General features: G+C 47.9%; 1 protein-coding gene, 1 long non-coding RNA gene and 1 pseudogene across 2 annotated transcripts; 1 reads left to right on the top strand and 2 right to left on the bottom strand.

The window, feature by feature from the left end:
- Positions 1 to 3,765: 3,765 nt before the first annotated feature.
- LOC120707705 lies at positions 3,766 to 4,986 on the top strand. Its single transcript, XR_005689060.1, has 2 exons — positions 3,766 to 4,342; positions 4,469 to 4,986. It is a non-coding gene; the product is annotated as an uncharacterized LOC120707705 (long non-coding RNA).
- A 1,734-nt stretch (positions 4,987 to 6,720) lies between these two features.
- Positions 6,721 to 10,855, bottom strand: LOC120707704 (annotated as a pseudogene).
- Positions 10,856 to 12,974: 2,119 nt separating this feature from the next.
- LOC120707703 (probable LRR receptor-like serine/threonine-protein kinase At3g47570) lies at positions 12,975 to 17,026 on the bottom strand. Its single transcript, XM_039992672.1, has 3 exons — positions 13,994 to 17,026; positions 13,520 to 13,901; positions 12,975 to 13,435 (listed from the first exon to the last, which is right to left on the bottom strand). Exons 1-3 carry the CDS (start codon positions 16,884 to 16,886, stop codon positions 13,393 to 13,395), a joined length of 3,318 nt encoding a protein of 1,105 aa, XP_039848606.1. The 5' UTR covers positions 16,887 to 17,026; the 3' UTR covers positions 12,975 to 13,392.
- Between the last annotated feature and the right edge of the window lie 1,628 nt (positions 17,027 to 18,654).

Genomic DNA, 18,654 nt, shown 5'->3' with positions numbered 1-18,654 from the left:
TGAGGGGCCTCTTTGTAAAGAGAGCATAGAGGGGGGTTCTTAAATGAAAAGGAAAAAGGCCAAGGGCCTAAGGGCAAAATGCCCTTTCTCCTTCCTCCTCCCTCCCGTGAAGCAGAGGAGGGGAAGCAGGGCGCCGGCGGCGCCTGGGCCGGCGGCCCTGGGGCATGGCGGCAGGCGGGAGCAGGGGGAAAAGGGGAAGGGCGACGAGGGGATTCCATCCCCCTCCTCGATTTGAGCCGGGGCGCGGCGAGGTGGCGGCGCCACGGAGGCCGGCGGGCGGCGGCGCCGTGGCGGCGGCCAGGAAAAGGGGGAAAAGGGGGAGGGAACCTCGGGGATTCTATCCCCCTCACTACCTCGGGCTGAAGCAGCTTGTGGAGGCGGCTCGACGGCGGTGGGCGGACGGCGGGCGGTGGTGCCGTGGCGGCGGCGCAGCGAGCTAGGGGAGGCGGCTAGCGGTGGCTGTGCGAGTTGTGGTGGTGGTGAGCGACGTTGAGAGCCCTTTTATAGGCGGGGTGAGGCGGTGGGGAGGTCGGGGCGCGGTGGGGGCTGACCGGACGGCGAGCTCAACGGAGTTTTAATGGCGACGGGACCGACGGTGGTGCTGTGCTGCACGGGTGTCGAGGCGAGCTGGGGGGCGGTGGCGCGTAGCGGGGAAGGCGATAGCTGGGGAGGTGCTCGGCGCAGGGGGGTCGACGTGCATCGACTATGCGAGCTCTGCTCGCAGCAAGTGCGAGCGCCGAGGCGGCGGCGCTGTGCCGGGCGGCGCGGCGAGCGCAGGGCGATGGGACGGGTCAGGCAGGCGTGAGCGGAGGAGGAGGCGCTGTGCTTGACGGCGGGCGGCGCGGCGAGCCTCCAGACACGCGGAGCGTGTGGGAGCAGGGGGCCAGGCGCGCATGGGCAGGGAGCAGAGGAAGAAAGAAGAAAGGAGAAGGAGGGAGAAAAAGAAAAGAGGAAAAAGAAAAAGGGAAAGAGAAAAAGAAAAGAAAAATAGAGGGAGGAAAAAGAGAAAAAGGAGGCGCCGCCAGGATTCGCGGCGGCGGTCGCGAGCCGGTCGCGGCATCGACAGAAGCGATGCGCACGAGAAACGAGGAGAACAGGGAAAATTAGACGGTGACTGATGCGGGTGTCGGGACGGCGAATCACCGGGAAAGGTTTCTGGGGTTTTGGAGTTCGGACAGGAAAGGATTGAGCTCAACGATGAAAAGAGATTTGAAAATTATTTTTAGCGCGTGATTTATTTTGGTAATTTTTCAAGCTGTTACAAAAACATAACGAATTTCTGAGTTTCCAAATACTCCAAATGTTAACCGAGGTATTGGTGATGGTGTGTTTTTTTTACGACACAGCCACCATTTTGCAACTGATTCAAAATCAGAAAGGTGAACCTGTAATACCGAGGTATTGGTGATGGTGTGTTTTTTTTACGACACAGCCACCATTTTGCAACTGATTCAAAATCAGAAAGGTGAACCTGCAATACCTCTGAACAGGTCAGCCAGGTACTGACTGCAACACAGCATTAAAAAAAAGATGGTTAATTGTTTCATCTTCAGCACAAAAGAGGCAGGAATTTTCCTCCAACTCTCTCCTCATCCCCAAGTTATTTCTAGTGAGAATTCTATTCTTGCAGAGCAGCCACAAGAAGACTTGGACTCTAGGGGGGATCAGCAACTTCCACACCACAGGTGTGTGAATCTGTTGAACCCCTCTGAAGCTAATAACAACATATAAAGACTGAACCGAGTAAATACCGTTGTAATTAAAGTCCCAAATCATAGACAGTCGATCAGCATGCCAACACCAGGGACACAGGTCGAAGAATGGTGGAATTCTTCGCTACAGGCATCAACTGTAGAGAACAGGAGTAAAGTGGCGGCGATTTTGATATACACGGCATGGAATGTGTGGAATGAAAGGAACCAACACATTTTTCATGGAGTTTCACAGTCAGCTGCAAGAGTTATGAGCTTGATCAAGGAAGAGATGGATGTTCAACGACAAGCTTGTGAGGACCAGGCGATCACCTAGTTTCTAATTTCTTTTGTACGAGCTCGAGTTCTTCAGTTATTTATGTAAGGAAAAGTCCAGTTTATACCCTCCAACTATTGCAAAAGTCCGATTTTCAACTTTCAACTACGAAATCGGACAACACAGGCCATCCAACTGTCAAAACCCGGAAAATTTGGCCCCTGGGGTGGTTTTGAAGGTGGTTTTCTATTTTGTGAGAATTAAAAATATTTAATTCTACACTAAAAAATTTATAAGTAATTCATTTTAAGTCAAAAAATTATGAAATGGGTATCAAAAGTTTTCTAAAAATGTAATCTATTTATTGTCACATGACTTGTGAGCTATTCACATCTAATTTTTTTATGTTCATAATATTTGGTTGCTTGCAGTTATGTCTATTATTTTTAATAACTAAGAATCAAATGGAGCAATAATAGATAGGTTGCATTTTTAGAAATTTTTTGGTACTAGTTTCATATTTTTCGTATTTAAAGTAAATTAGTTTTGATTTTTTTAGATCTAATTAGATTTATTTAATTTTTTAGGAAATGCAAAACCACCTCCAAAACCACCCCAAGGGTCAAATTTGCCTGGTTTTGACAGTTGGATGGCCTATGTTGTCCGGTTTTGTAGTTGAAGGTTGAAAATTAGATTTTTGCGATAGTTCGAGAGTGAAATTTGGACTTTTCCCTTTATGTAATAACAACCTTTGTACGAACCCGCTTTCCTCTTCTTATATAATCTGACAGCGCTCCTGCCGTAATTTTCAAAAAAAATCTTTTGAAACATTTCGCTCTCAAGTATTATATATCATGGCCAATTCATAAAGTGCGATTTGCCGGAATCATATTTTGTATGTCGATTTGCAGAAGACATGATTGATCATATTTTCCTGACTGGCCTCACGCTCTTGGACACATTTCCGTAGTTAGCTTAGGCTCCCACATGCCAGCAATATCTTGATCAAAGAAAACTAATTTGCTAGCACAAATTTAAGAATCCTTTTAGGATGCTTTGATTGCGTGGAAATTGTTACTAAACTGTTAAAAATTTGATTGCAGGTAGTAAGAATTTATTGAGCACTATGGGTTACTATTCTTGGCAAACAATAGAAAGAAAGAGTTACATTAGATCGGTGCATGGTACAGCTGTAGGGATGACCTTATCATCTATATATATTGAAGCAAAGCATGGCTATTGCTCACATCCCCAACTTGTTTTCCACACAGATCTATCAACCACCGAACCGAATAGGTGATCCGATATGAGGGACCATGGTAGAGTTGTCCTTGTTCGTGTGATTGTTATCTTTTTATTTGTGCTTTTTGGACGATTCATATTGCCGGCTGAGGGCATGTACAATAGTGTAGACGACTGCCGTCTATAAGTATCTAAAATACTGTACACAGACAATAAAATAGACAACTTATACAATGAGGTGTCTATTAGTGTGTCTATTAGCTATTTAATTCAAGCATGGGCACATAAAACATAGTGATCAGGTATGTAATTGATCTTTGTATACCATCTTGTTGTTTCTTAAACACAATACATAATTCGTGTCGACGGAGAGAATACAAGTAAATTAGAAGGATTGTTACACAATTTCATACTTTATTCCATGTCATTGTGCTTGCAAAAAGGACTTATATGAGATAATTATCTTCTACGGTGATTGTATTACTAAAATGTAAGGGCTGAATGGTAAAAGAGATCATCTAAAATATCTACCATGTGTGGTTGCAGGCGCACTTGTATCCTCTCGATCTTTCGTCTCTCTCTCCCGGTGACAGAAGTTATCCTTTCACTCTCGTATGGCTCGCAAGGACTGTCCGGCGGTCGGTGGGCTAGCCAGCGGAGGTTGCGAAGCTCAGAGGACAGTCGCCGGCGGGCAAGGCGCGGTGGCGGCCGGCTGGCTGCCATGCGAGCGACGGACCGACACATTGGAGCTGCACAAGTACTGCGGCGTCCACGGCCGGCGGTGCAGTGGCTGCAAGTTTGGGCCTCCGGCATCCGAGCGCCGCGCCGGGCTCAGCATGGGCGGGCGGCTTGTGCGGCGGCGAAGCTTGGGCCTCCGGTGAAGGACGACGGGCAGAGGTATGCGCGCCAAAAAAATCTCCCGTCCACAAGATCTGGAGACGCCGTCCATGGGTCGAAGCGAACCGTACAACGGGGAAGCAGCCGGCGCCCGGCGGTATGGCCTTGGGCAACGAGCCCACGCCATCGCCTCACGAGGCGACGAGGGTGCCGTCGTCGCGCTCCGTCAGGGTGCTTTGTGCAAAACTTACCTCTTACAGACGGCTCGCAACACCGCGTTGTACGTGCCCTGAGGGTATGTGCATGTATGCATCACCGTCTTATTTTTTTTCTTCTTCTTCAACCTTGTTATTAAATTTATAATGAATATATGCATACGCATTACCATTGATAGAAGAAAAATTGATTCGATTTTCAACAGGTTATCGTCAGCTACTTGAGACCAATAATAATGGTGCAAGGAGGAGCTCCTCAACTAATCTTACCAACGCACATTCAAATGCCAATGTGGCCAACGCTGTACCGCTCGATGGGAGGAAAGTCATCCTGAAGTTTTGCATCCGGTATTTAGGCTGTGATCACGGCAAAAGCTGCTACTGCTGCCAGCAGGCCCAAGAAAATTGTTACGATACTTTGGAAGAGTGCCATGACAACTGCCCCGCCTGCGACCCGACTTGCCCCCCGTTGCAGTCATCGCCTGGATCAACGGTGAAAGACCTGGCGATCAATGCAACTAGCTAGGTGGATTCATCCTGCTTGTTGCTGAGGGAGGAACGCGGAACACGAGCTTGATGGTCCGTAATGTTGGAATTTACGTGCTTGGTCCATTTTATTCATTTACAATAAAAAACTTAAAGCTCACTAATAAATGCTGGGGAGTTATGTGTTTAATTCCTATTGGTTAAGGATCTCAACCAACTTAAATAGTAATCGTGTGTATATCATTTGTGAAGTCGGGAAAAGAGGAATTGGTGAGCCACATCATTTGTGAAGTCGGTAAAAAAAAGGAATTGATGAGCCACGCACGCTCGCTCGCCTTGTCTCGCCGACGCCGTGGGCGAACCGTGTCGAGCCTGAGCCCCTCACACGGGCTGTTACTGGCGGGACTGCACAGCTGTGGCCACGGCCAGTGCGAGGGGCATCGGCTCCACCTCGAGATACAGATTGAAAACTTCTGTGTTTCTTTCTAATTTTTATGAAATTTGTGTTAACCGTAAACACTGCACATGCTATGTGATCTGTTTTAGTCAATACTCGTTTGTTAGGCTGCAGTTTCAAAATGATTCTGCTTGCTGGAATTTCAAGCAAACATGTGCATACTTTCTTGGTTGCAGTTGCAGCGACTCACCTCGGGGGCTCCTATACATTTTGTGGAAGGTAGATAAGTAATTTATTTTTAAAACTCATTTGGTCCAATTAGCTACTGCAAATATGTTCAATATTTTAATAGAATTAAGTCAATATTTTTCTTAAATAGGTTCAACATTTGACATCAAAATGTTGAAATTGTGAAGACAAATTGTTGAAACTAGAATAACAAAATGTTGAAATGGTAAAATCGAAATGTTGAACTTCTTCGCAGCTACTTCTTCTTTGGCGAACGTCTTCCCCGGCGGAATTTTCTCTGGCACAGCACTGGGCAGCGCGCGCGGCTCGGTACGGCGCAGCACCGGCGGCAGGGCCGAAAACGGCGGCGCATATGGCGCGGCGGTGCAGGGGACGGCGACACATGCGGTGGCCCAGTGCGGCGCAGCACCGGCAGCGGCGCACGGCACACAACAGCGTGGGGACGGCGGCACGCGGCCGCGGGACGGCGGCGTGCGGCTGTCGGGGCAGCGGGACACGGCGGCGCGGCAACCGGCGGTGGGTGGCGGCGGATGGCGGCGGGCAGGGGCATGGGGCATGGGGCGGCGGGCAGTGGGAGGGAGGAGGGAGGTGGGGATTAGGGTTTGAGTGGGATCCAAGGATTATAATTGGTTTGCACAAATCTCAAACACTGGAAGATGACTAAGAAAAAAACTTCCGGAAGATATATAGGATGCAGCACTCACCTCGGTATAACCCTGAGCATGGGCCGAGTTTGTTTCCTGGCCCACGAGCAAGCCCAGCAAGCTATGCTCTGCCGCCGCCCCGCCGCAGTCAGGCACAGCTCGCCGAAGAGTTCTGGTGATTCCGCCGTTCCGGCCGGGCCAGCCAGCGACGGCGGGTTCGCCGCGCGCCACTGCGCTTCACGCCGCGCGTGCGCCGCTACGATGCCGGTGAGTACCTTGTCTCTCCTCGCTGCGAATATCCTTGCACACGCTGTTGACCTGCACGAGCCGTTTCTGGTGACATTCAGTACGCTAGGATCGCGATGTGGCCGGCGGAGCCGCAGAATGCTGTGAAAGGGTTAAGGACTTGGGGGTAGGTTTGGCACTGCGCGTCTGCGCTCCGGTTCAATTTCGACGAGAATTGGCGTAGATTAGTAGCAGGCCTAGGGCGAAGTGGCAATCTCTGTGTTCGGGGGCCTATTACTACGGTTTCGCCCCTCACTCCATCGCTCGGGCCTAGTACTGAAGAACCTCAGTTGAATACCCCATTCAGTCAAATGAATCCTAGCTTAATTTATTCCTTCCCCCCGGAACACAATCCACAATACCAAGGAACGTGATAATGAGTCAAAGAATGCTAGTATTTGTTTTTATCATTTAGTCCATGATATGATGATCGATTGATAGCATCACTGCATCAGCGAGTGCACTGTAACTAAATATATCTCAAGCAACAATGCATGCTCACGTCATTAATTTTGCTTCAGAAACTTGACATCAGAAATTTACTTGCACTAGAAAAAAGAAAAGAAAAATACGGCAGCTGCAAACTTTCCTGATGTTCCAGTCGTGCACACTTACTCTTTCTGTGATTTAGGCATGTGGTGTGAGAGTCTGGCAATTTAGTACTTGTGACTAGTACTTCTGAAGTGAATCCTTTAACTCTAGCTGACTCGTGCCAGTGCTTGAAAACTATTGATATTCCTTTCTGTTGTTGCCAATGAAAGTTTGAATATCAAGTCTTCTGATGAATGCACCCATATTTTCCAAGCTGTGAATTGTAATTCGACTTGATCTTGTTTAACTTCACTACCACATCCTTCATTGGCATCCTTTCCTCAGGTACAATGCTTGAGCAAAGCAAGGCCAACTCTATAATGGATATTAGGTTGATATTCAAAATGCTGAAGTTAGGCTTACTTTCATCTTCAATACCATCTTGCAGTATGCTACTGTCAACTACATTTGAGAGTTCATGCGGGAATGCCTGACTAACCCACCTCCTCAAGCTCAACTCACCGACAAACATTGGATCAGTTGGCTTTTTCCTTGTGAAGACTTCTAGGAGAACAATTCCATAGCTGTAAATGTCACTGGCACGTGATGCTTTTCCTGTTGATCCGAACTCTGTTCATTCCATGTCAAAAGAAAACTGGTGAGCTTAAATAAAAATAGGGATGTGTGCTGCATCATACATTGCAAGGGGAATTTAAACTTAACAGGAGCCATGTATCCTACAGTGCCAGGCATGCTTGTTAACGTTATGGAATTTTCAGTTCCAGCTATCAGCTTGGAAATACCAAAGTCAGAAACATGTGCAATCATGTCCTGATCGAGCAAGATATTGCTTGGCTTTAAATCACAATGCAGGACAGCTTCAAAGTGCTGGTGGTGGAGATACTCCATCGCCATTGCAACATCCAGCATAATGGCAACCCTTTGGAGGAAACTGTGTTGCCTCCCATCATTTGAGTACAACCAATCATCCAAACTACCATGAGGCATGTACTCAAGAATTAGTGCTCTGAAGTCGAGATTGGAGCAAGTGCTAATTATCTTCACCAAGTTCCGGTGCCGAGCCATTCGTAGTGCACGGCACTCTGTGTCAAAGCTCTTGGAAGCTAGTTCATGCTCCATGTTTAGTACCTTTATTGCAACCACAGATCCATCATCCAATTCACCTTTGAAGACTTTCCCAAAGCTTCCAGCCCCTAGCAAGTTATCATCAGTGAAGTTGCTGGTTGCACGGACAAGTTCGTGGTATGAGATCAACTGATAGTTTAGCAAGTCTGTGCCTGAGGGCACTGTCATCTTTCTTCCTATATTCACCTTCACTCTTACCAACATATATAGGCACAGAGCTAAAACAAAAATTGCCAGGACTGCAGGTAATATGACTTTTAACACTTCTAGTTTTGACCATGAGTGGTCGGTGTTGTTCTGACATGGTGCTATTTCTAGGCGGGGAAGACCACAGAGACCATTGTTTCCCATCAATGATTCGAGGGTGATATTTGAGAACACCCCTCCTTCTGGTACTTGTCCATCCAGTCTGTTGAAAGAAAGGTTCAAGTTGGCAAGGTAAGTGAGATTGGTCAACGATTTTGGAATGGCACCTGAAAGCACATTGGAGGATAGATCCAACTCCTCAATACTAACCAATTTGCCAAATGAACCTGGTATCGACCCTTGAAATAAATTGCTGGACAAGTTCAGATATATCATCATGTGAAGTTCACCAATGGAAATCGGGATGCCACCTGATAGTTTATTTCTTGATAAATCCATCATGGTAATTGCTGATAATTTTCCTACATCAGTGGGCAGGAATCCACTTAAGAAGTTCTGTGATAGATCAAGCTCAATAAGTTTCTGGAGATGCCACAGACCTATTGGTATGGTTGAAGACAATGAGTTTCGGGATAATCTCATAATTTGCAGTTCGCTTAGGCTACTGACACTGCTTGGAATGGAACCGGTTAGTTTATTGCCATCAAGATGCAACTCAACTAGGCTTGTTAGTCTACTGATTTCTGTAAGGATGGTGCCAGACAAGCTGTTGTTCGAGAGGTTGAGTTCTTGGAGATTGTTCATTGCAGTAATGGTTGTTGGGATCTTCCCACTCAAGTTGTTTCCACTGAGAGACAGTTCCAACAGGTTGCTCAGATTAGCAAATGTATTAGGGATGCTTCCAGTGATTCTATTGTTATATGCAATGAAATATTGAAGGGTTGAGCTGAGATTTCCCATGTAGGGTGGTAGCATCCCTGCGAATTTATTTTCTGCTATGTTAATGGTATCCAGGCTCCTGCATTTCGATAGTGCTGCCAGGAAATCGAGATTCCCACTGAGTTGGTTAGCGCCGATAAAGATGCGACGGAGATTCAGCATATTTCTAAATGACAGTGGCACTGACCTAGTCAATTTGTTTCCAACTAAGTCTATTTGAGTAAGGTCAGATAGATTGCCTAAGGAATCTGGAATGACACCACTTATTTGGTTATTTGCAAAGCTTAGATATCCGAGGTTTCTCAACTGTCCCAATTCCGGTGGAATTTCCCCTTCTAGATTGTTCTCACTGAGGTCCAACCCAAGAAGCCATGTACTGTTGCTCAGTGCAATGGGGATCTTTCCAATCAGATCATTTGTTGACAAGTATATTATGGTGAGATTTGGCAGTGTTGCCAGCCATGAAGGCACAGTACCGGTGAAATTGTTCACTGAAAGAGCAAGCGTTTCAAGGTTCTGACAGGCGGAGAGACCCAAAGGGATAGGTCCACTGAACTGGTTTTCACCCAGAGAGATCACTTGCAGCATAGGGAGGTGAAAACTATCATTTCCAGGAATAGGACCTGAGAGATTGTTCTGTGCAACAGATAGTCCCCACAGCTGGGACATATTGAAGATAGCAGGTGGCATGGGTCCTGACAGAAGATTTTTTTGCAGGATAAGCTTCTCTAGATTTGACAGCGTGATTATGCTACGAGGAATGCTCCCTGTCAGCCTATTCGATCCAAGATGTATTGTGCTCAAACTGGGTGTGTTGTTGAACAGGTCTTGTGGTATTGCTCCACTCAGATCATTATCTGCCAATTGAAACATCTGGAGGCTGTGCAAATTTTGCAGCTCATATGGAATGCCCCCGATGAAGTTGTTACCAGCAAGATCAAGCAACTCGAGCCTTGTGAGATTGGCAAGGGTGTGGGGGATGGTACCTGACATACTGTTGTTTGGAAGAATAAGAGTTCGGAGCCGGCGCAGAGTGCCAAATTCACTTGGGAGAGGACCCACGAGGCTGGTGTTTCTGAGCGCCAAGCTGGAGAGGAAGGAGAGGTTGCCAAGCTGCGGCGTGATGCTGCCTTGGAGTGGCACATGGTTGAACTCAAGACCGGTGGCACGCTGCCCATGGCGGCTGCACGAGACCCCAACCCACAAGCAGAAGGATTCTGTGGCAGTCCAGTTGCTGGCAAGGATGCCGAGGGGGTCCTTGAGTGTGCTTTGAAGGCGAGCAGTGCTGCCAAGTCCGTGGTATTGGATGGTGGAGCGAGTGCGGTGGCACATGGCATCAGTAAGATGAAAAGTGCCATACGGATGCAGGAGATAGACATGGTGGATTGGTGGTGGAGACTGGAGAGGAGATGCTTGTGCTGTTGTGCAGTGCACTGCACTGGTCTGGTTCTTTTATCAGCGGTTCTGGACGTGCAATTTGCTAGATTGAGTCGCTGCCTTCTGGGAACTGAAATGGTGCTGAGTCCAACTTGCTGCGGCTCTTGACAAGGAACGGCATGTGCAGCTGTGCACCATTGAACATGGTCAAGAGGTTGACTTTCTACTTATACACATGTCCACACCCAGCGGTTTCTTGGAAACAAAATGTTCCTGCCACCTAGTTAAACTGACGGGAATAAGCACTAGTGCTTACCAAGCAGCCTGTCTCTGAATTACGCCTCTTTAAATTACCGCATACTGGATCTGTTTGATTTTGATTCAAAAATGTTTGGTTCAAAAGAATTGGAGACGTGGTGGTCGCTTGTTTCTAGTTTACAATTACAATCTAACTATCGCAGTCCCTGCAGACTGCAGGTACATCCCTTCAGGCCTCTTGGAGAATTTCCATCAGGAAAAATCCCTTCTTATGCTTTCGTCGAGAGTTGGCCATACGTTGCAGCCTGTGGTGCCACTGAGACTATTGGCATGTACCGACAGGAACAGAAAAAAGGTTGCTGATTTATGCTGATCCTGATAGGTGGTTGGGAATGCAAGGGGTTCTGCCGTTCTGGTTTGGACACAGGACACATGAGCACATCTTCTTGCACTGTAATTGATAACCTGTAGACTCTTCAGCATGATGACGCGCACATACTGTTGGGGTTGATCATGTACTGTATACGTAGCGGCGTAGCGCGCTGCGAGTTGACGACGACAGCTGACCTTTGGGCTTTGGAGTCAATGCACAGCATCTCTTGGCACCAGATGGGGTGGTCATCGACGGCGACGGTCGGCTTGCGGCAGCGCAGCGAACTAGTCAAAAAGCACGGCGACCCGTGCCGACTGCAGCAGTGAAGCCATTACTTTGGCATGACTATGATTCTTTACACAAGGAAAACTAACGGGAAGAGGACGCGATCGATGTTTCAGCTGAAGAGAGGTATTGGATTCCCAATGTTAACACTTAACATCGTGCTGCATAGGAGAAGAAAAAGAGAAACGAGAGGAGGCTGCCAAGTGACGAGACTAGTAGAAATTGCCTGTTGCTGCTTGGCCGGGCAAAAACCGGGGGCATGCCGAGTTGCCGACGCGGCCAGCAGCTACTCCTTGTCTCTCTGAAGACTTTGAAAGAACGCAATGCGAAGAAGTTTCCAGCGCACACACTCCACATCGGAGACACTGCTTGGTGTCCGGGCAAAGCAGTGTCTGGGCGCCGCATAACGTCTTCAGGAAATTGTACTAGGAGTGTAACCATCAGGCGGTTGTTCCTTTTCTTGATTTTTACCGTGCTTTCCTTTCTGTGCAGTTTTAAACTTCTTCTCTATCATACATGTTGGGCAAAGTTATTGGGTACTGTTGTACAGAGCAATACAAGATACATCATATACTACAATACAAGTAAGTAGTATCAAATGGGAAGTCCAGTTGTTAAATATCAATGCTATGTATGTAGTACAGTCTGAACTCCGGCTTGATCCCACACGCATGGAGTGGCAATGGCCTCAGCGTGAAGCGCCATTGCAATCCACTGCTCAACTCCGATCCTCGGCGTCGCCTTGCCAGCCACCTAGCCGCATCGCATGGACAGCCCCTGCCGGCGCTCATGCGCCCTTTGCCGTCCGGCCGCCACCCTCTCGGCCTCCCCCGAGTCCCGACGATATGCGCGCGTGCACGCGACACCAGCGCGAGCTCGAACCCGCTGATGCCACTTCTCCGCACCGCACAACTCCGGCGTAAGCATACGCGGCCGTCGCAGCGGCGGCGACGCCGGCGCGCACTGCATCACTCACAGGCCCTGCCCTACCGCCGTGCCGCCGCCGCCGCCGCTGATGGGGCTGCAGGGCTCTCCGCTCCTCTTCCTGGCTGGTAGCGTCCCTCGCCGTCTCCCGGCGCACCGGTGGGTGGCGCTCGGCGGCGGCGCGCGCCGCGGCAAGAGCGTGGTCGGTGCTTGATTTACCGTCCGGGATGGACGGTATTTCATTTACCGTCCACCCCGGGTAGCTAGATGCCGTCCAATCCATATCCAGCGGTCAAGATTAAGCCGGGGCACCCACTATAAGGCGCGATTGTCTCGCCGCGGTTAAGCAAGCGCGACGGGTGCGGGCGGGGCGCGACGGGGTCGGAGACAGCCGCCGACATCCCCGGGGTAGGGGCGGCGCTTCCGCCGGTGTCGGAAGAAGTGCAGCCGGAATCTACTGCTGTCAGGTGCGCGAGCTCTGCTCTGTCGGCACGGCGCTTCGCCCCCGCCACCCCTTCGCGCCGCCGTGTGAGTCCTTAATCTCTTCTCGCTGTCTCTTTCCATAGCGGCCTGCATGAATGCATGATGTCGCTGGTCTGCAGAATGTAGTGTACGGATTAGGTTTTAGTTTTAGTGGAGTCTGCCTGTTAGGTCAGTATAAGCGGATTGCAAATCGTCGATTTCCTGCCCTTCAGATACAATCCACAAGGCCACAACTGTGCCAGAAAACTGCAAATAAGTTTTGGCATCTCTTTTTTTTTTGGTACCCTTATATGATTGCAGCGATACAGAGTATATATGTTTGAAACAGCAATAGAATTTTACATCATTGTTTGTATGTGACAGTAATGTGTTATTCTTTAAGGCAATAATGCAATCATTGGTTTTCTATGGAATGGTAAAAGGTTGCACCCACCACCCTCCCTGGACTAATTTAGTTGCACTGTAAAAAATATGCTACTTCCAATCTGTCTTGGTGTTCCAATCTTGCATAGTTGTTATTTCTGTGATTTGAGTGCCTTGGGAATTGAATGGGGCTTGTGGCCACTACTTCTGATTTCTGAACTGAAGACTTTATTTCTTGCCGACTCATGCCCATGCTTGAAAAGTGTTGTTATCCTCCCAGTTCTTGCTGATCAGATTACGTAGACATTTGATTTTAACCAAAATGTGGTAAAAATTGGGAACATCAGGTGTTGTGTTGAGAAAACCTTACTTTCCAAGCTGTGAACTGTAGTCTGACTTGATCTTGTTTAACATCACTACCACATCAGTCATTGGTATCCTTTCCTCATGTTCAACTCTCGAGCATATCAAGGCCAACTCAACAATGGACGCCAGGTAGGTATTCAAGATGCTGAAATTCTCAGGAGGCCTACTTGCATCTCTAATATCATTATTCAACTCATCCAGCACTATGCTACTGTCAACGACATTTGAGAGTTCATGTGGGAATGCTTGACTAACCCACTGTCTTAAGCTCAACTCACCAATAAACATTGCATCAGTCGGCTTTTTCCTTGTGAAGACTTCAAGGAGAACAATTCCATAGCTATAAATGTCACTGGCACGTGATGCTTTTCCTGTTGATCCGAACTCTGTTCATTCCATGTCAAAAGAAAACTGGTGAGCTTAAATAAGAACAGGGATGTGTGCTGCATCATACATTGCAAGGAGAATTTAAACTTACCAGGAGCCATGTATCCTACAGTGCCAGGCATGCTTGTTAACGTGATGGAGTTTTCATCTCCAGCTAGCAGCTTGGAAATGCCGAAGTCAGAAACATGTGCAATCATGTCCTGATCGAGCAAGATATTGCTTGGCTTTAAATCACAATGCAGGACAGCTTCAAAGTGCTGGTGGTGGAGATACTCCATTGCCATTGCAACATCCAGCATTATGCCAACCCTTTGGAGGAAACTGAGTTGCCTCCGATCATTTGAGTACAACAGATCATTCAAACTACCATGAGGCATATACTCAAGAATTAGTGCTCTGAAGTCGAGATTAGAGCAAGTGGTAATTATCTTCACCAAGTTCCGGTGCCGAGCCATTCGTAGTGCACTGCACTCTGTGTCAAAGCTCTTGGAAGCTAGTTCATGCTGCATGTTTAGTACCTTTATTGCAACCACAGATCCATCATCCAATTCACCTTTGAAGACTTTCCCAAAGCTTCCAGCCCCTAGCAAGTTATCATCAGTGAAGTTGCTGGTTGCACGGACAAGTTCGTGGTATGAGATCAACTGATAGTTCAGCAAGTCTTTGTCTGAGGGTACTGTCGTCTTTCTTCCTATATTGACTTTCACTCTTACCATCATATACAGGCACACAGCTAAAACAAAAAATGCCAGAACTGAAGGTAATATGACTTTTAACAACTGTGATTTTACCCGTGACTGATCAATGTTGCTCTGACATGGTGCTATTCCTAGGTGGGGAAGGCCACAGAGGGCATTGTTCCCCATCAATGATGGGAGGGTGATATTTGAGAACACACCTCCTTCTGGTATCTGTCCACTCAGGCTGTTGAAAGAAAGGTTCAAGTTTGCAAGGTGAGTGAGATTGGTCAAGGTTTCTGGAATGGTACCGGAAAGCATGTTGGAGGAGAGATCCAACTCCTCAATGCTTACTAATTTTCCAATTGTGTATGGTAGTGATCCTTCAAATAAATTGCTGCATAGATTAAGATAGATCATCATCTGAAGATCACCAATGGATGTTGGAATTTCACCTGATAACTGGTTGCTTGATAAATCCATCATGGTAATTGCTGTCAGTTTTCCAACATCAGCAGGTAGGGAACCACTCAAAGAGTTTGATGACAGATCAAGCTGTACAAGTTTCTGAAGGTGCCATAGACTTGTTGGTATGGTTGAAGACAGTGAATTTCGGGATAATGTCATAACTTGCAGTTGGCTTAGGCTACCAACACTGCTTGGAATAGAACCGTTTAGTTTATTGCCACCAAGATGCAACTCAACTAGACTTGTTAATCTACTGATTTCTACTAGGATGGTGCCAGACAAGCTGTTGTTGGAGAGATTGAGTTCTTGGAGATTCTTCATTGCTGTGATTGCTGTGGGGATCCTCCCACTTAGGTTGTTTCCACCGAGAGACAGTACCAACAGGTTGCTCAGATTAGCCAATGTACTAGGGATGTTTCCAGTGATCATGTTTTCATCCGCTATGAAATATTGCAGCACTGTGCTGAGGTTTCCCATGTAGGGTGGTAGTATCCCTGTGAATTTATTTGCTGCTATGTTTATGGTATCCAGGCTCCTGCATTTGGATAGTACTGCCAGGAAATCGAGATTCCCTGAGAGCTGATTCCCAAAGACATAGATGCGACGGAGATTTAGCAAATTTTGAAATGACACTGGTATTGATCCGGTTAACCTGTTTCCTACTAAGTCTATTTGTGTAAGATTAGATAGATTGCCTATGGATTCTGGAATGCCACCAGTAATTTGGCTGTTTGCAAGGCCTAGAAACCTAAGGTTTCTCAGTTTCCCCAATTCTGGTGGAATTTCCCCCTCTAGATTGTTCTCACTGAGGTCCAACACAAGAAGCTCGGTATTGTTGCTTAGCTCAATAGGAATCTTGCCAGTAAGGTCATTCATTGACAAGGATATTCTAGTGAGGTTTGGCAGTGTTGCCAACCATGATGGTATAGTACCAGTGAAATTATTCCCGGAAAGGGAGAGCTGTTCAAGGTTCTTACAGGTAGAGAGTCCCAATGGGATAGGCCCACTGAATTGGTTTTCATGAAGGGAGAGCACTTGCAGCATAGGGAGATGAAAGTTGTTGTTTCCCGGAATTGGACCTGAGAGATTGTTCCTTCCAACATATAGCAACTGTAGCTGGGACATATTGAAAAGAGAAGGCGGCATGGGGCCTGAGAGGAAATTTTTTTCTAGGACCAGAATCTCCAGCTTTAGCAATGAGCTGACACTATCAGGAATTGCTCCTGTCAGCCTATTCACTCCAAGATATATGCTACTCAAATTTGGTGCGTTGTTGAACAGGCCCTCCGGAATTGGTCCGCTCAGGTCATTGCCTTGCAACCTTAGCATAAGAAGCCTGTGCAAATTTTGCAACTCATGCGGGATCCCCCCAAAGAAGTTATTCCAAGCAAGATCAAGCATCTCAAGCCTAGTAAGGTTGCCAAGGATGCGAGGGATGGTACCTGACAAGCTGTTGTAAGAAAGATCAAGAGTTTGAAGCCATGGCAGACTACCAAGCTCGCTTGGCACGGTACCCATGACGCTGGTGTTGCTGAGGACCAGAGTCGAGAGGAAAGAGAGATTGCCAAGCTCCGGCGCGACGCTGCCCTGGAGCGGCACGTCGCGGAACTCCAGGCCGGTGACGCGCTGGCTGCGGTCACATGAGACGCCGGCCCACGAGCAGAAGGAGGCAGTCCGAGTCCAGTTGCTCGCGAGGATGCCAAAGGGGTCCTTGAGCTGTGCCTTGAAGGCGAGCAGCGCAGCAAGGTCTGTGGCATTTGGTGTTGGGGTGAGTGCGGTGGCGCATGTTGTGCTCAGGAAGAAGAGGAGCACCATGCGGATGAAGAAGAAGAAGGCCATTTTTGGTGGGGAGGCAAAGATCAGTTCGACAGATATGGATGTGTGGTGTGCTTGACTACTGCTCCTCTTATAGTTAGCAGTTTTGGATGCGCAGAAGTCTCAAGTGGCTGGGAAGGCGGGAACGAAACGAGCTGAAACCTACTTGTACTTGTTTTTTTCTGACGAGGCATTTGCGTGTGTGCAGTTAGCTGAATATGGTCAACGCGTTTCCTCTTTTCCCCACATAACTAGTATGTGGTCCAAAGGTATGGACGCATGTGTCGTTTTTTTAACTTCTTTATTACAAAGTACTGTACTGCTTATGTTCAAAAAAAAACGTACTGTACTGCTTACTGAAAATAAGGACTTCTTTTCAAGAAACTCTTGCTTCTTGGAAAGTTTTCAGCAGGAAAAAATTCACTGATTGCATTTTCTCACGGGCGGTTTCAGCAGGAGAAAAGATCACTGATCACAAGACAGCAAGAACAAGCAGGGGGACAAAGAAAACATATATATTGCTCCTAAAATTTGCCATCTGGAGGGGTCAATTTGAGATGGTCCGGCATCTACACTGATGACGGGAACACACGGGAGGTCTTGGTCAGGCTGACCCTGAAAGGTTCGCACGCGTTCAGATTCATGCACACTAGCACGCCATCCCACATCATGGTTAGCCAGTAGACCCTGCAACTAGGCACATCATTAGAGGTGATAATTTGATATCCGGCGATGCATGCAAGTTGATGTGCTGGAGTAGCTTTCTGGCTTGCTGGACCATCTATCATCTCCGTTCTTTTGCTTCTGGATGGAGGACGAGTCTTTTTTTTTTTGGATTAGGGAAAATCCCGGCCTTTGAAGGAGTCTGGAGTCAACATGCATTGTAGTCGATCGAGATGGAGGTCCTTGCAGATCAGCAGGTCTGACCAAGTGACCATCGTATCCGAGGGAGGCAGAAAGCAAAGTGTGCTGCGTGTGCAACTTCTCTTCGTGGGTGGCCCATTGTTTTGTTTCTGTAGTGGGTAGGCTGCTGACCCGTGCTGTCTTCTTGTTCTGTTTTTTTTTTTTTGAGAGTATCTTCTTGTTCTGTTGCTAGGGTTGGTCGCACCTGAAATTGTTCGATGCCCCCTACCGAATACTAAATCACGGCGCGTCTTGAACTCTTGATCGTCTCATATTTATTTTATTTTGTCCAAGCTCTTTGCCAGAAAGACGCCGGCACGATATTCGGGAGGTGATACGGAAGCGGACCGGAGATATTCGCTAGAAGTACCATCACGTCGTGGACGGTAAGGCCGGCCGGCCCCTCGTGATGAAACTGGTGCCGCTCTCGCTGCTCACGCACACGGCGGCGGCTTGGCGGGTTTGGTGACGATCGCGGGGCTCGCCGGCGATGAACACCCGACGCCCGTGCGAAGCAGCAGTGGAAACACCCTCGTGCTGGGGCGTGCGCCGCAGCAAGTCGCAAGTCGGCCATGGCCGTGATCAACCATCGGACGCACTGTCCTCGTCCTGATCCTCCGAGCAGTGCCCGCAAATTTGTCGACGGAAGGCGAAAGGACCGGGTCGCCGCCCAATCGGGATTCCCTGACTTGCTGAGGGAACACTGTTCCCGCGACTTTTGAGCCTCTGTGGCATTCGATCTGAGATGGATGGATAGGATTGATTGCTACAGTACCACGCTACAGTGAAAAACTGAACCTTTCGAACAGTGCTCTACGAACAGTACCTGCTACAGTGAATCACGGTAGGGAGCACTGTTCATCCAGACTCAGAAAACTGCTCATCTTTG

The sequence above is a fragment of the Panicum virgatum genome, chromosome 5K, assembly GCF_016808335.1.
Source record: "Panicum virgatum strain AP13 chromosome 5K, P.virgatum_v5, whole genome shotgun sequence".
In the NCBI taxonomy this organism is placed as follows: Eukaryota; Viridiplantae; Streptophyta; class Magnoliopsida; order Poales; family Poaceae; genus Panicum; species Panicum virgatum.
This window is presented reverse-complemented; position numbering and strand designations above follow the sequence as displayed.

Bases quoted from the DNA above. Each gene is read 5' to 3' on its own strand.
- LOC120707703 (XM_039992672.1), bottom strand. From the start codon at position 16,886: ATGGCCTTCTTCTTCTTCATCCGCATGGTGCTCCTCTTCTTCCTGAGC. The intron at 13,902-13,993 runs GTAAGTTTAAAT...TGGAATGAACAG, and splicing joins TGTAGGATACATGGCTCCTG to AGTTCGGATCAACAGGAAAA. The intron at 13,436-13,519 runs GTAAGGTTTTCT...TAATCTGATCAG, and splicing joins TACAGTTCACAGCTTGGAAA to CAAGAACTGGGAGGATAACA.